The sequence below is a fragment of the Haliotis cracherodii genome, unplaced genomic scaffold (assembly GCF_022045235.1).
Source record: "Haliotis cracherodii isolate W230 unplaced genomic scaffold, xgHalCrac1.p SCAF_5, whole genome shotgun sequence".
NCBI classification, from domain to species: domain Eukaryota; kingdom Metazoa; phylum Mollusca; class Gastropoda; order Lepetellida; family Haliotidae; genus Haliotis; species Haliotis cracherodii.
Genome location: NW_027266308.1, coordinates 2,804,267 through 2,822,032, shown reverse-complemented (window position 1 = coordinate 2,822,032; position 17,766 = coordinate 2,804,267). Strand labels below are relative to the sequence as shown.

The following is a 17,766-nucleotide window of genomic DNA, read 5'->3' as shown; positions in this document are numbered from 1 at the left end:
ATACAACAGTTATATCAGGATGACCTACAGTGTAATACAACAGTTACATCAGGATGGTCGGCAGTGTAATACAACAGTTACATCAGGATGGTCGGCAGTGTAATACAACAGTTACATCAGGATGGTCGGCAGTGTAATACAACAGTTACATCAGGATGGTCGGCAGTGTAATACAACAGTTACATCAGGATGGTCGGCAGAGTAATACAACAGTTACATCAGGATGGTCGGCAGTGTAATACAACAGTTACATCAGGATGGTCGGCAGTGTAATACAACAGTTACATCAGGATGGTCGGCAGTGTAATACAACGGTTACATCAGGATGGTCGGCAGTGTACACTCAAATCAGGACAGCTGGATCATTTTTAGACATGAGAAGAAAAGTACTAGAAGTCCAAAGGTGTACCTGGTCTTTGTTTCCAGCTGCAGCTCTGCGCCGTCTTGAAGCTTGCGTAGTTGCTGGTGCTGCTGTAGTTGCTTCTTTGGGAGACCCAGTTGATGACTGAAACGACACAAATTACAGTTGTAACAGTTACTTCACTTGTCAGTGGATTGGTCTCCAATGTTTTACAATATCCAAATAAATACACAACAACGAGATAGCATATTCTTACCTACAATAACAGTATGCAGCATCCAGCAGTTCAGCTATAGACCTAAGTTAGTAATGTACCATTTAACACCATTCTGGACCAACATTGATTTAGCCTTGCACCGTCAGAGTGAGTGGCGTGCACCAACAACTCGAGAACATCACCCTTCCTTTGTGTCCCGGCAGAGTAAGTGCAAATTGCCCAGGTCAATATGGTGACAAGTTTCCCACTATGGGAAATTTTCCATGGCTATTTAACACATTTTCCTCCATCACCCATCAGTGGAGTCATGTGTTTGTTTGTTTGTTTGTTTGTTTGTTTGTTTGTTTCTTGTTTATGCCGCACTCAGCAATATTCGAGCTTTATGGCAGCGGTCTGTAAATAATCAAGTCTGACATCCCAATGATTGCCATCACGAGCATGGATCCACCTTATTGGGATACGATGACATGCTTCAACCAAGTCAACGGGCCTGACCACCCAACCCCATTGGTCGCCTCTTACGACAAGCTTAGTCGCCTTTTACAGTAAGCTTGGGTTGCTGAAGACCTATTCTACCCCGGATCTTCACGGGTCTTATGTTGTAGTGTTCTGTCACTGCTTGGTCACTGATGTAATTTTCCATAAACTACTGTTATCATGGTCATGTGGCCATGAAGATGTGATTGTTGTGACGTTATCTGTGGCAATTGTCAGTGGCAGCAAATGACTGAAACACTCATAAAATATTGAGTGCTGCAGCAGCTAATTGTAACAGGAAGTGTGATTTAGAGTTAACTCCCTTAGTTGTTGACAAACACTGGACATCTTGATCATTCAATAAGTTTCACGAATATACAGTTCCTGGAAGACTGGCTATATTATTATAAGCATAACATGATTACAATTCAAGGCAGTTTACAACCTGACTTGCATCTTCTCTACGGAGAAGGTGAGGATTGGGTACCTATCTGAAAATACCATATTCCTGCCAGCTTCCATTAATACACTGGCCTCAAGGATAGAGCACAGGCCTCAAGCTCCTCACAGCGATAGCCCGTATAGCTCTCTATACTATCGCTGCCACCAGTCAAAACTCCCCACTGTGATAGGAGGCCACAACCATGCCGTGATTCAGAATACTCTTACCCTAATTAAATTATTTTCTTAGTTTCTCAATTTGAATTTCTACTTCATTTCAACTATCATGTCATTGGTATAGTAAGAATGTTAGGGGATATTTGGGTGATTTTCCGTCCGTCTGCAATCTCAAACCAATCTGAATAAACAAACAAAAACTTAAATTCATCTGGGAATATGGTCAGTCATAAATCTTTTCAAAAATAAGTGTATTGGCATTCCCAAAGACATAAACAAATGAATAAACGTTACTACATTTGGGGTTAGAGGGCAAATTTCAAGATTCTTGTAATGGCCTCATCCACACTGGTGGGGCAATGTTACCGAGAGTGTAACGAAGGTGTCATGCGCTGGGAAAGAGCTAGTGCAGGCCTCTTTCAAGGGAGATAACTCTAGATACCGAAAGTGAAAAAGAATGTAGACACTGTCAGTGTGTGAAATTCTAATATTGCTAAGTAACTGCTAAGTAATGGTAAGTGATTGTATGTTCAGTGCGAAATACGCATAATGTCGGAAAGAGCATATTAAATCTCCAATAGTAAGTAAGTAAGAATGTTTGGTACATGTTGCTGGCATATCTGGTTAGGTTTGGAAGATGTAACGGAGATTGCAGAATCTACGAGTGTGAGGTATTACCGGTGTATCGGTAAATTGAGGTTCATTCTTTCCACGATACGTATCACCATATCCATTTTTCACGTTCGATTTATCAGGTGATTTCAAATTGGGATACGATGACATGCATCAACCAAGACAGAGAGTCTGACAACATGATCCCGTTAGTCACCTCTTACGACAAGCATAATCGCCTTTTACAGCAAGCATGGTTTGTTGAAGACCTAATCTACCCCGGGTCTTCATGAGTCTGAACTCATGTTGACAATGACATATCAATACACTTACCACCTTAATAGCTGGGAATATCTGTGGCTTGATTTTCGAATAATTCTGAAAAAAAAGAAAAAATGTTCTTTCACTGAAGCAAGAACACATGATGAAAAATATGGATTTGGATATGGACAAATCATTCGGCCTCATAGTCTGGTCTAGTTTCTGGTTGTGTGGGCTGACCAAGAAATACACGATATGTTCCAGTGTCCAACCCAGAATTGAAAAACAAGAGGGGACTTGTCCCCCCCATCATGTAGAAAATAGGAGGGATTTTGAAAAAGTAAGGGGGATAACTGCTTTCTTAAAAAATGTCTTATTTTGTATTATGTACTGGAACATCATCATATAAAAGTGTAACAGATCAGAATAAAGAACTGAAATGAATAACAATGCTTTGTGCTTTTTTCTATTTGGATTAAAAAAGTCTGTAATTCTTTTGTTTTTGCGCGACATGGTCATTCACTATTCAAAAGATCGTCTGCAATGACAGTCATGTATTCATATTGTGTGATTTCAGAAACGAAACTAAACAAACTAAAATGCTCAAAAATATTTTCAGAACTATTCAAGATAGAACATGTATTGTATTTTAACATCTTGTCAAAGGTTTTTGATTACTAAACAACAAAATACCACATAATTTTTATCAAAGTTTTGATACGCTTTCTACTAAAGTAAATTAAATTTTGTTTCCTATGCAAATCCTGTCGATAATTTATTCAGCAACCCAAGGGACTTCACTCGTGTTCGAACTTCCGGTTATTATTGATCGGTCTTCGACAGTTGTTTACAATGTTGCTGTGAACTGTCTTTCTTCGTTAATTTATAAAGATTTAGTGAGTATTGAATCTTAAGGTAGGATAGGATAGGATAGGTAAGATAAATAGCTGATAAAGTAAGTGACTCTACAAGAAATTACTGTGCGCGACAGATCGCACTTTGAGTTTTTTATGAGGGGCGATTAGTTTTTTTTTTAGCGTGGATCGCGCAATCGCACAATCTGGGTTGGACACTGATGTTCCAAACTGTACCGAAGGAAACCCTTGAATAAGTGAGTCAAACAGTTTGGATGAACACCTCTTTGAACAGTTTTTCAGGTGAGCTGAGGTGAAATGGGGTATAACTAGACCATGGAGTCAGAACAGTATTTCAGAAATATGACAAGTTATCAGTAAAAACCTAGGGTCCAAACCCAGAATCATCTGAAACACAAAGAGAGCCAACAATTTGCAGTGCCTCAGACCACTTGATCACCCGTGACTCCAAAAAACTCATTCAGGTGTAAAAGGTATTTCAAATCTACAGCCTTATTTTGATAAACTTTTAAAATTGAAGTCCTTAGCAACTGCAAGATCCTTGATCTGTACATATATCAAGTCTACAGTCCACCTGGCGCTGCATTTATCTTCACTACCAGGGTCTGACATGGAACTGGAGATCTCAACTTCGTGGTAATAATTGTCATGAAACTCCATGATAATAATTGTCACAGAACAGGAGATCTCACTTCCGTGGTAATAATTGTCATGAAACAGGAGATCTCACTTCTGTGGTAATAATTGTCACAGAACAGGAGATCTCACTTCTGTGGTAATAATTGTCATGAAACAGGAGATCTCACTTCTGTGGTAATAATTGTCATGAAACAGGAGATCTCACTTCTGTGGTAATAACTGTCAGGGAATGGGAGATCTCACTTCTGTGGTAATAACTGTCATGGAATGGGAGATCTCACTTCTGTGGTAATAATTGTCATGAAACAGGAGATCTCACTTCTGTGGTAATAACTGTCAGGGAATGGGAGATCTCACTTCTGTGGTAATAACTGTCATGGAATGGGAGATCTCACTTCTGTGGTAATAATTGTCATGAAACAGGAGATCTCACTTCTGTGGTAATAACTGTCATGGAATGGGAGATCTCACTTCTGTGGTAATAATTGTCATGAAACAGGAGATCTCACTTCTGTGGTAATAATTGTCATGAAACAGGAGATCTCACTTCTGTGGTAATAATTGTCATGAAACAGGAGATCTCACTTCTGTGGTAATAACTGTCATGGAATGGGAGATCTCACTTCTGTGGTAATAACTGTCAGGGAACAGGAGATCTCACTTCTGTGGTAATAACTGTCAGGGAATGGGAGATCTCACTTCTGTGGTAATAACTGTCAGGGAACAGGAGATCTCACTTCTGTGGTAATAATTGTCATGAAACAGGAGATCTCACTTCTGTGGTAATAATTGTCATGAAACAGGAGATCTCACTTCTGTGGTAATAACTGTCATGGAATGGGAGATCTCACTTCTGTGGTAATAATTGTCATGAAACAGGAGATCTCACTTCTGTGGTAATAACTGTCAGGGAATGGGAGATCTCACTTCTGTGGTAATAACTGTCATGGAATGGGAGATCTCACTTCTGTGGTAATAACTGTCATGAAACAGGAGATCTCACTTCTGTGGTAATAACTGCCAGGGAATGGGAGATCTCACTTCTGTGGTAATAATTGTCATGAAACAGGAGATCTCACTTCTGTGGTAATAATTGTCATGAAACAGGAGATCTCACTTCTGTGGTAATAATCGTCATGAAACAGGAGATCTCACTTCTGTGGTAATAATTGTCATGAAACAGGAGATCTCACTTCTGTGGTAATAACTGTCAGGGAACAGGAGATCTCACTTCTGTGGTAATAACTGTCAGGGAACAGGAGATCTCACTTCTGTGGTAATAACTGTCATGGAATGGGAGATCTCACTTCTGTGGTAATAATTGTCATGAAACAGGAGATCTCACTTCTGTGGTAATAATTGTCATGAAACAGGAGATCTCACTTCTGTGGTAATAACTGTCATGGAATGGGAGATCTCACTTCTGTGGTAATAATTGTCATGAAACAGGAGAACTCACTTCTGTGGTAATAACTGTCAGGGAACAGGAGATCTCACTTCTGTGGTAATAACTGTCAGGGAACAGGAGATCTCACTTCTGTGGTAATAATTGTCAGGGAACAGGAGATCTCACTTCTGTGGTAATAACTGTCAGGGAACAGGAGATCTCACTTCTGTGGTAATAATTGTCATGAAACTAGAGATCTCACTTCCCTGGTAATAATTGTCTCAGAACATGAGATCTCACATCATGCTAATTACTGTCATGAAACAGGAGATCTCACTTCTGTGGTAATAATTGTCACGGAACAGGAGATCTCACTTCATTGGAAATAATTGTCATGGAACAGGAGATCTCCCATTCATTGGCTTTTCTGTAGAGTCTGATGCTATTACACTTCAACTAGCTGAGCTTACAGCCTGTGACTAGACACAGGCTTCAGGCTACTGCCTAATGTCCCAGACTGGTACACAGGTCACAGCCCTCACAAGTAGTGAGTAAAGACATGATAGAAGCAATGTTGGACCATTCGATGAAAACTGACACCGCAGTTTTTCAACCGTAGCTTCAAGAAGATGAAACAACTGAGCAAAGGGAGACTACTCACCGGTAGATTGACTTGACTGTCTCCGCAGACAATGGTGGTGGTATTATGCATCATCTCAACAGTAGTGTAGTCAAAGTCCAAGCCATACTGGATCCGAGGTGCCATCAGGTAGCTCATTAGACGATTCTGAAACAAGGCCACATGGCAAGTTCATTCAACCCATCTAGGAATACAAAATACCGTATTCACCATATTAAGCACCCTGTTCTAACAAGAGCTCCCTGACCAACCTCTAAACCTATCCCGAAGTAATCTTTTAAAGAGCCCCCTACTAAGACATAAAATCTTCACAACAGTCCATCATGCAGCTGATGAAAGATTAAGTATATCCTCCAAACGTTGTGTTTCTCACAACAAAGAAGTTGGCATCCATAAATCCTCTTCCTGATAACCAATCTTAACCATTTGTAAAATTGGAGAAATCAGTATCTTCCTGGAAAGTGTCATAATTAATGACTTGTTTTGTGCATCACTTCTAAATGCCTTTCGAAATGATCTATTCAAGATTCAAAGACCTTATCGTTTTCAGGGGGTTATAGCTAAAATGGTACCTTAGCATTACATCACCAACTGGCAAATATGCACCTTGCCTAAAGCGAAAACGGCTACTCTTGCCTGGAAAAGACGCCACCTTATTTTTTCTTCACTTAAGTACTGAAATGAATCAAATTAAACTCACATGGTTTCTTGCAAGCCTCTATAATTGTGAAATGTGAAAACAAGTTTACATTAGAAATTAGCCTCTAATTTACACCAATTTACACACCGACTCTGATTGGGAGGCGTAACTAAACTTATTGTGAAAACATCAAATGCTTTGAAGTTTTAAGTACCTTTACCATGTTTACTCACATTAACTCCATGTCAATCTGAAACTGTTAGAGGCCTAACATGGTGCAGTCAGATCACAATGAGCATGATGAGTTCAAACAGTTGGAGAACACATTTAAGGGAGGGTAACACCGCCACTATTACAACATAGTATAATAGGGCATGTGAAGAAAGCATACTTACAACTACATATATCGTTCTTATCATTATTAAAAAAAGAGGTGCCATTTTGTCCGACAAATAGTAGCCATTTTCGTCCAACAAATAGTAGCAGTTTTCGTCCTACAAATAGTAGCCGTTTTCGTCCAACAAATAGTAGCCATTTTCGCCCAACAAATAGTAGCCGTTTTCGCCCGAGAAATAGTAGCAGTTTTCGTCCAACAAATAGTAGCCGTTTTCGTCCAACAAATAGTAGCCGTTTTCGCCCACCAAATAGTAGCCGTTTTCGCCCAACAAATAGTAGCAGTTTTCGTCCAACAAAAAGTAGCAGTTTTCGCCCAACAAATAGTAGCAGTTTTCGCCCAACAAATAGTAGCCGTTTTCGCCCAACAAATAGTAGCAGTTTTCGCCCAACAAATAGTAGCCGTTTTTGCCCGAGAAATCAGCACGTTTTGCCGAGGTGGCGTTTTAGCCTGCACCCATTATCAGGTAATGGAAAACACAAACACTGACCTTATCATTTTCGACCGCATCATACTCTTGAGCACACGGGGAAAAACGTATCACCCACATCACTTCTACACTTTCAGCATGGCTGCAGGATACTGGAGAAGAAATGACAACATCCATTCTGAGGAATTTGACTCAAGCTGACATGAACAGAAGACAAAATCATGAATGATTCCTCATGTTTGGACGGAAATTAATGCCAGAAGTTAACACATCAATGAACTTACTCTGACAAAAAAACCTGTTTGTTTGTTGTTTAGCGCCGCACTCAGCAATATTCCAGCTATATGACGGCGGTCTGTAAATAATCGAGTCTGGACCAGACAATCCAGTGATTGACATCATGAGCATTGAGCACACAATCAGGATATGATGACATGCATCAACCAAGTCAGCAAGCCTGACCACCCGATCCCGAAATTTGTCTATCAGGAATTTGGACAATCCAATAACTTGATGAAGTCTCTGTTCAGATCATAGCTGCAGGCTGTTTATCATTTTAAATTGTGTGTACAAAAATGAGCAAAACAGCCTGAGCGTAAATTTGTTATTACAGAAATATCTGATGTATTAAGGACTGACCAGTACTAACCAGTATCAAGGTCTGACCAGTATTAAGGACTGACCAGTATCAAGGTCTGACCAGTATCAAGGTCTGACAAGTATCAAGGTCTGACCAGTATTAAGGACTGACTAGTATTAAGGACTGACTAGTATTGGACTGACTAGTATTCAAGACTGGCCAGTATTAAGGACTGACTAGTATTAAGGACAGACCAGTATTAAGGACTAACCAGTATTAAGGACTGGCCAGTATTAAGGACTGACCAGTATTAAGGACTGGCCAGCATTAAGGACTGACTAGTATTAAGGACAGACCAGTATTAAGGACTGACCAGTATTAAGGACTGACCAGTATTAAGGACAGACCAGTATTAAGGACTGACCAGTATTAAGGACTGACCAGTATTAAGGACTGACCAGTATTAAGGACAGACCAGTATTAAGGACTGACCAGTATTAAGGACAGACCAGTATTGGACTAACCAGTATTAAGGACTGACTAGTATTATGGACTAACCAGTATTAAGGACTAACCAGTATTAAGGACCAGCCAGTATTAAGGACCAACCAGTATTAAGGACAGACCAGTATTAAGGACTGACCAGTATTAAGGACAGACCAGTATTAAGGACTGGCCAGTATTAAGGACTGACCAGTATTAAGGACTGACCAGAAACTGTATTAAGGACTGACCAGTATTGGACTAACCAGTATTAAGGACTGACCAGTATTGAACTAACCAGTATTAAGGACTGACCAGTATTGGACTAACCAGTATTAAGGAATTACTAGTATTAAGGACTGACCAGTATTAAGGGCTGACCAGTTAATATTCCATCTATTCCATAAATAAATCTTCCAGACTCTTCAATGAAAGAAGGAGGTGAACAAATGTTGAACATAAAACACGCTTTCCCTGGACATCAAGCTTTGTCTAGAGGACAAAGAGACAGAATTTCAAAAGCTTGATGATCACTTGAGATGAAGAAAAAACAATCAGGCCTGGTTATAAAAACATAAATACATACATACTTACTTGCAACTGATATCTTTGTTGAAGCAAAAGCACTCTTGGTAAATCCGTGAATGACATTGTCCTAAAAATAAAATCAGAAAAATATATTACTTCCAAAGTAACCAATAAAGAAGTTGTTTTCTATCTTCTGTCTAAGATTTGTTTGTTTGTATCCTGTTTATGATGCACTCAGCAATATTCCAGGTATATGACAGCAGAAAAACATTCAGATTTGTGGTAATTGTTTCAAAACTTCACCTATATTTACATGAAGTCTCAAATTTGAATTTGGTTGAAATTCATCAAGAAATGTTAAAGATCTCTTCCGAGAACTTATCTTATAACCACTTTAAGCTGGTAATGTCACCTTTCTATCACCATGCTTACTCTATATCTATTCATTAGCCTCATTCCACAAAGCGATCTTAGCAAAAAGCTTAATAAGAGTGCCCTGTGATGCTGAATAAATGTGGGTTTGACCATCTGCCACGCACTGATTCCCATGACAAGTACTGCGTATCAACTTTCCAGAATAACTGTGGGTTTGACCATCTGCCTCGTACTGATTCCCATGACAAGTGCTGCGTATCAACTTTACAGAATAACTGTGGGTTTGACCATCTGCCTCGTACTGATTCCCATGACAAGTGCTGCGTATCAACTTTACAGAATAACTGTGGGTTTGACCATCTGCCTCGTACTGATTCCCATGACAAGTGCTGCGTATCAACTTTACAGAATAACTGTGGGTTTGACCATCTGCCTCGTACTGATTCCCATGACAAGTGCTGCGTATCAACTTTACAGAATAACTTTGGGTTTGACCATCTGCCTCGTACTGATTCCCATGACAAGTGCTGCGTATCAACTTTACAGAATAACTGTGGGTTTGACCATCTGCCTCGTACTGATTCCCATGACAAGTGCTGCGTATCAACTTTACAGAATAACTGTGGGTTTGACCATCTGCCTCGTACTGATTCCCATGACAAGTGCTGCGTATCAACTTTACAGAATAACTGTGGGTTTGACCATCTGCCTCGTACTGATTCCCATGACAAGTGCTGCGTATCAACTTTACAGAATAACTGTGGGTTTGACCATCTGCCTCGTACTGATTCCCATGACAAGTGCTGCCTATCAACTTTACAGAATAACTGTGGGTTTGACCATCTGCCTCGTACTGATTCCCATGACAAGTGCTGCCTATCAACTTTACAGAATAACTGTGGGTTTGACCATCTGCCACGCACTGATTCCCATGACAAGTGCTGCGTATCAACTTTACAGAATAACTGTGGGTTTGACCATCTGCCTCGTACTGATTCCCATGACAAGTGCTGCGTATCAACTTTACAGAATAACTGTGGGTTTGACCATCTGCCTCGTACTGATTCCCATGACAAGTGCTGCGTATCAACTTTACAGAATAACTGTGGGTTTGACCATCTGCCTCGTACTGATTCCCATGACAAGTGCTGCGTATCAACTTTACAGAATAACTTTGGGTTTGACCATCTGCCTCGTACTGATTCCCATGACAAGTGCTGCCTATCAACTTTACAGAATAACTGTGGGTTTGACCATCTGCCTCGTACTGATTCCCATGACAAGTGCTGCCTATCAACTTTACAGAATAACTGTGGGTTTGACCATCTGCCACGCACTGATTCCCATGACAAGTGCTGCGTATCAACTTTACAGAATAACTGTGGGTTTGACCATCTGCCTCGTACTGATTCCCATGACAAGTGCTGCGTATCAACTTTACAGAATAACTGTGGGTTTGACCATCTGCCTCGTACTGATTCCCATGACAAGTGCTGCGTATCAACTTTACAGAATAACTGTGGGTTTGACCATCTGCCTCGTACTGATTCCCATGACAAGTGCTGCGTATCAACTTTACAGAATAACTGTGGGTTTGACCATCTGCCTCGTACTGATTCCCATGACAAGTGCTGCGTATCAACTTTACAGAATAACTGTGGGTTTGACCATCTGCCACGCACTGATTCCCATGACAAGTGCTGAGTATCAACTTTACAGAATAACTGTGGGTTTGACCATCTGCCACGCACTGATTCCCATGACAAGTGCTGAGTATCAACTTTACAGAATAACTGTGGGTTTGACCATCTGCCACGCACTGATTCCCATGACAAGTGCTGCGTATCAACTTTACAGAATAACTGTGAGTTTGACCATCCGCCACGCACTGATTCCCATGACAAGTGCTGAGTATCAACTTTACAGAATAACTGTGGGTTTGACCATCTGCCACGCACTTATTCCCATGACAAGTGCTGCGTATCAACTTTACAGAATAACTGTGGGTTTGACCATCTGCCACGCACTGATTCCCATGACAAGTGCTGAGTATCAACTTTACAGAATAACTGTGGGTTTGACCATCTGCCACGCACTGATTCCCATTACAAGTGCTGAGTATCAACTTTACAGAATAACTGTGGGTTTGACCAACTGCCACGCACTGATTCCCATGACAAGTGCAGCGTATCAACTTTACAGAATAACTGTGGGTTTGACCATCTGCCACGCACTTATTCCCATGACAAGTGCAGCGTATCAACTTTACAGAATAACTGTGGGTTTGACCATCCGCCTCAATCTACATGATCATGTATCAATAAGGGAACCATACAACGACTGACTAAAGACCGGCCACAGGTTTTAGTCTTCATGCTTCTGTAAATTCTAGAATTACCAGCATTAAAGATGTCTTAGACACATCACATAGCGAATACATGACCAATCTTGTCAAACAAGTTTGAACTTAAGAATAACTGATCAGACCATATATCCGCCATAGAAAATGTATGTTGTTTTAGGGGATACTTCTTCAATATACAACATGATACAACACAACTTCGTCTGCGGGTCCACAGCGTTTTATTGTGCATGGGAGCTTACTAGTTGTTTCGTGTTCAGCTCCCAGATCTCAACTGCCAGCTCGCGCCGGTCTAGATGGATATATCTCTTCCTAATATTCATTACTATTCTATATAAGGTAATACAGCTATGCCACGTAGTATCTCGTCCACAACCCACCAGCCTCTCGTGCAGTGGTCGTTCGGATGATCTTACGCTTGGCTTCATAAGACAACAGCATCAAGTTGCAGTCCCATAACTCCAAGAGTATGTGTATGGCCGGCCTCCCGCATCCCTCACTAACCCCAAGTGAAACAGCTGTCCAGTGCACGCCTGACCTGTGACCTGGTCACTCCCCAATAAGCGGTGGCTTGAGGGAGAGGGGGAGGAAATGTGAGCTACTGCCCAGCGCACACTGCTGGCAGTCCACTGTATGTTACTGCTTGTGATATACTCCATGTTACTCTTGAAATACTGTATACTGCATGTGATACATTCTTCAAAAACTAAATTAACTAAACCACCATTAACAATCATTTGTTACCATGTTTAGTGACTAACACTTTTAAACCTACTAACATCATCATGATCATGAAGCAATCATCTGTTCAACATGTGACAGTCTGTATCTCCCCTGCTTTTTCTGATCTGGCAACAGCTGGTTCACCGCTCACGCAATCAAGTGCTGGTTTCTGCTGGCAGTTATTGACAAGCCTGACTCACACACTTGTGTCACTGTCAGCGGAAAATACCAGCTGAACATGGACCCAGCTTCGACTGGCTAACGTCAAACAATCATCAGCTGCATGCCTGTGTGAACATGTGTGTCCATTGTTGGCATGGCTTACTACATGGTGACTACATGGTGAACACATGGTGACTACATGGTGACTACATGGTGAACACATGGTGACTACATGGTGAACACAAGGTGACTACATGGTGAACACATGGTGACTACATGGTGAACACATGGTGAACACATGGTGACTACATGGTGAACACATGGTGACTACATGGTGACTACATGGTGACTACATGGTGCACACATGGTGAACACATGGTGACTACATGGTGAACACATGATGACTACATGGTGAACACATGGGGAACACATGGTGACTATATGGTGAACACATGGTGACTACATGGTGAACACATGGTGAACACATGGTGACTACATGGTGACTACATGGTGAACACATGGTGACTACATGGTGACTACATGGTGAACACATGGTGAACACATGGTGAACACATGGTGAACACATGGTGACTACATGGTGAACACAATGTGACTACATGGTGAACACATGGTGACTACATGGTGAACACATGGTGACTACATGGTGCACACATGGTGAACACATGGTGACTACATGGTGAACACATGATGACTACATGGTGAACACATGGTGACTACATGGTGAACACATGGTGACTACATGGTGAACACATGGTGAACACATGGTGACTACATGGTGAACACAAGGTGACTACATGGTGAACACATGGTGACTACATGGTGAACACATGGTGACTTCATGGTGAACACAAGGTGACTACATAGTGAACACATGGTGACTACATGGTGAACACATGGTGACTACATGGTGAACACATGGTGACTACATGGTGAACACAAGGTGACTACATGGTGAACACATGGTGAACACATGGTGACTACATGGTGAACACAATGTGACTACATGGTGAACACATGGTGACTACATGGTGAACACATGGTGACTACATGGTGCACACATGGTGAACACATGGTGACTACATGGTGAACACATGGTGACTACATGGTGAACACATGGTGACTACATGGTGAACACATGGTGACTACATGGTGAACACATGGTGTCTACATGGTGAACACAAGGTGTCTACATGGTGAACACATGGTGTCTACATGGTGAACACATGGTGACTACATGGTAAACACATGGTGACTACATGGTGAACACATGGTGACTACATGGTGAACACATGGTGACTACATGGTGACTACATGGTGAACACAAGGTGTCTACATGGTGACTACATGGTGAACACATGGTGACTACATGGTAAACACATGGTGACTACATGGTGAACACATGGTGACTACATGGTAAACACATGGTGACTACATGGTGACTACATGGTGAACACATGGTGACTACATAGTGGACACATGGTGAACACATGGTGACTACATGGTGAACACAAGGTGTCTACATGGTGACTACATGGTGAACACATGGTGACTACATGGTGAACACATGGTGACTACATGGTGAACACATGGTGACTACATGGTGAACACAAGGTGTCTACATGGTGAACACATGGTGACTACATGGTGAACACATGGTGACTACATGGTAAACACATGGTGACTACATGGTGACTACATGGTGAACACATGGTGACTACATGGTGAACACATGGTGAATATATGGTGAACACATAGAGAATACTCCACTCATTCTTGTTAGATTTCATAGAAAGTTCACGAGTTTCGTAAAAATGGTATCTAACGAGAATGAGTGTGGTATTTTATTTATTACCCACATTAAATATATATTTAAGTGTAAATACATAACAACTTTCGTTCGTTGACAGACCAAACTGAAACCAGTTGCAAAATCTGGTTGCGCATGAATATTGATATATGCCCAAATATGGGCATTGTTGACATTCCTATGCATACACATTAACAGCATGCGCTTGCAGTTGTGTTTGCAAACAAAACTGCACTGACGCTCAAGATCCTATTGGAAGAAATTCTTCAACTTATGGTAATTCAAGCACCATGTTGTTAGTACGAAGGACACCTTTAAGAAAATTTAAAAAGTCACATTAGCGCCGGGCTTTGAATATCGGACCAACAGTCGGTCACTCGCACTGCCGGTGTCCCGTCTGTGCGATCAAAATGGTTCGGTTACCTTGATCTATCAGCTGAATTCATATCATCATGATCATGTTCGTACCATTTTGGAAGAGGGAAATCAGAGTGTTCACCAAAGACATTCATGTTAACTGTACCACCCTATACTGAAGACGTGAAAATCAACAAACCCAAGTCTGCTTGCACGTCAGTGACAGCTTCGAACGAACGAAGGGCAAGGTCACCACCGGAATAAGAAAAGACAACTGTGATCTACTCACAACTTTTTACGCAAGAGATATTGTTCACATTTGGGGATGTTTGGGGCCACAAAATCAGAAGTCAGGCACATTTCCACAGAGTGTTTGAATGATTTGTATCAGAACTCTTCACTGTTAATGATCTGGTCGTGCAGTCGTGTACGTTCATTCATGAACAACACCTCCCGAAGCAGTGCCACAAAATACACTTCAAAGGGGACGCTGATGGCACAACCGAATCTGCCCAAGTAAGTCTAGATATCTGTCCAGATAGTTTAAACAGACTTCATTTCACCACGCTTATCCTTTTACATTAAACCAAATTGAAAGTTGCGAAAGTGGTTGGGTGCGTCACGCTCATGGGGACCCTCCCTCTATTGATCGGTAGTCGTACATTGTAAATGGATATAGTTTGATTATATAATGTCTGTAGAAGCTCTATGCATAACTTATATATAATGCAAACCAAATTTGATGAGAGTGACTATTTTGTTTGGTTTAATAAAGTGTTTGTAAATATATCTCGCGTTCTTATTAATTTCTTCAGTTCTGCCTTGTAGTTGGAAAATGAATGACATCTCAGGATTTTTTATGAATGAAAAAAATAGTCCCGGTGTGACAGAGGTTATCCAATCAAAACGAATAAAACAAGGTCAACCTTGTACGACACACGTGTGACGTACGGATTTAGTATCTTACCACCTGTATCTTCACCACATGGGTAATAAATGGTAAATACGACCCGTGAAGATCCGGGTAGACTCGCTAACCTGGCTGATGCATGTCATTGTATCCCAATTGCGTAGATCGATGCTCATGATATCAATCACTGGATTGTCATGTCCAGACTTGATTATTTACAGATCGCCATCATATAGCTGGAATATTGCTGAGGGCGACGTTAAACAACAAACAAACCAAATCATGTGACCCAGGGACCCCCTAAATCATTACCTATAACATAGTTTTGACAAGGAACTTGACTTTCATGCTTAATCATGTTAATATCAAACACTGTAACCATGGTAACAAAAAGTTTGCAGGGTTTGAAATTAATAACATAGGAGCCAACTTCAAGGACCGCACAATCTCCTTAAAATCAGATCTTAGTTCTCACTACCACTAAACAAAGATCTGATGACATCCAGTTTGAAATCGTGTCAAACTAGGCATCATTGACCATTCCAATCAGTGAACTGTTGTTGGTTCATTTATTCCCTTTGAACTTCCTTAATGCCAGTCAACAGCATAAACATATCAACTATGCCATGTATGCATTGTTAATAGCAAAACACTGTTCATTGTTATTTAGTTATAAGTGCTTTACTCAGTGCTAATAAACGGTGCTATTTGCTGTTTGATTGATGAACATGATTAAAGTAAGGATATGTATCATTCCACTGGGAATGGGGTGGGGGGAGTCGCATTGATTTTGGGTCGCATTTCGGGCTAGGGTTCAGCAGTCGTATTTACCGTATTTGATGTTATAAGCGCCCAGGGCGCTCCCAAACTTAGAAATAAGGGGCTCTTATTAGAATATTATTTTGGTGAAAAAAAAAACAGAGTTGAAAGATATATTTCGTTGTTTATGCTGACAGCCTGAAATGTTTATATACGACAGATATATTTTTCCAGAATGTAATTAAGGGTGCATATAACACACGAGTGCGTATTATATGCGAATAAATAAGTCTTGTGTACATTGATCAATCGAAAGGGGTGCTAATTGGGATTGTTCACCAGCCGATATATTAGCAAATATCGCCATGGGCGCTTATTAGAGTGGGGAGCTTATTACGTCGAATACGGTATTTGGATACGCATTAATTTCAAGATTAACAGTATTTCATTTTACTTCAAGACAGCAAGACCTGACTGTGGTATCTAACGAGGTACCAATGACTATCATCACATGGCCACTGCAATCATTCATCAGCTGTCACAAGGGTAATAAAACTGAGTGAGTGAAATCGTGGGTCAGTGAATGTTGTTTTATGCCACAGTCATAGATATTCAATCTATGGAGTCTACACCACTACTAAACATCAGAGGTAGCTAGAGTCTGACAGGAATGTACCACTAGTCTGCATGGTCCATACTTGATGACTAATAGACTGCTGTGAACTAACAGGAATATTGTCAGTATTAAAACAGAATTCACTCAATCAATAAAATGTTTGTTAAACACCACATTAAGCACTATTCCAGCTGTATGACAGCAGCTAGTCTGGCATACAGACCCTGACACAAATATATCTATTACAGCCCATGCAAGTCTATATTGTTTGGCAAGTCTGAAAATGACGAAAGTCTTTGGCTCCTTTTTATTATATTTTATAACTATAACATCATTACATGCATAATTTAACAACTGTTTTTTTCTGTAAAATGTGTTCATTTCAAAGACTAGATGTGAGTCTTGACAACAGCTAGTCTGTCATACAGACCCTAAAACAAATATGCCCAATACAGCCCATGCAAGTCTATAATGTTTGGCAAGTCTAGATTACTGCAGTATCTGAAAATGAAGAAAGTCTCTCAGCTCCTTT

General features: G+C 40.7%; 1 protein-coding gene across 1 annotated transcript in view; it reads right to left on the bottom strand.

The window, feature by feature from the left end:
- The window catches only part of LOC139444231 (transmembrane protein 87A-like), a 39,013-nt gene that overhangs the window by 19,399 nt on the left and 1,848 nt on the right, over positions 1-17,766 (bottom strand). Inside the window, exons 2-6 of the mRNA XM_071225153.1 lie at positions 9,209-9,269; positions 7,612-7,703; positions 6,109-6,234; positions 2,619-2,663; positions 410-505 (exon numbers count right to left, since the gene is read on the bottom strand). Of these exons, the coding sequence (XP_071081254.1) occupies positions 410-505; positions 2,619-2,663; positions 6,109-6,234; positions 7,612-7,703; positions 9,209-9,269 (420 nt within the window). The remainder of the gene's footprint in view (positions 1-409; positions 506-2,618; positions 2,664-6,108; positions 6,235-7,611; positions 7,704-9,208; positions 9,270-17,766) is intronic.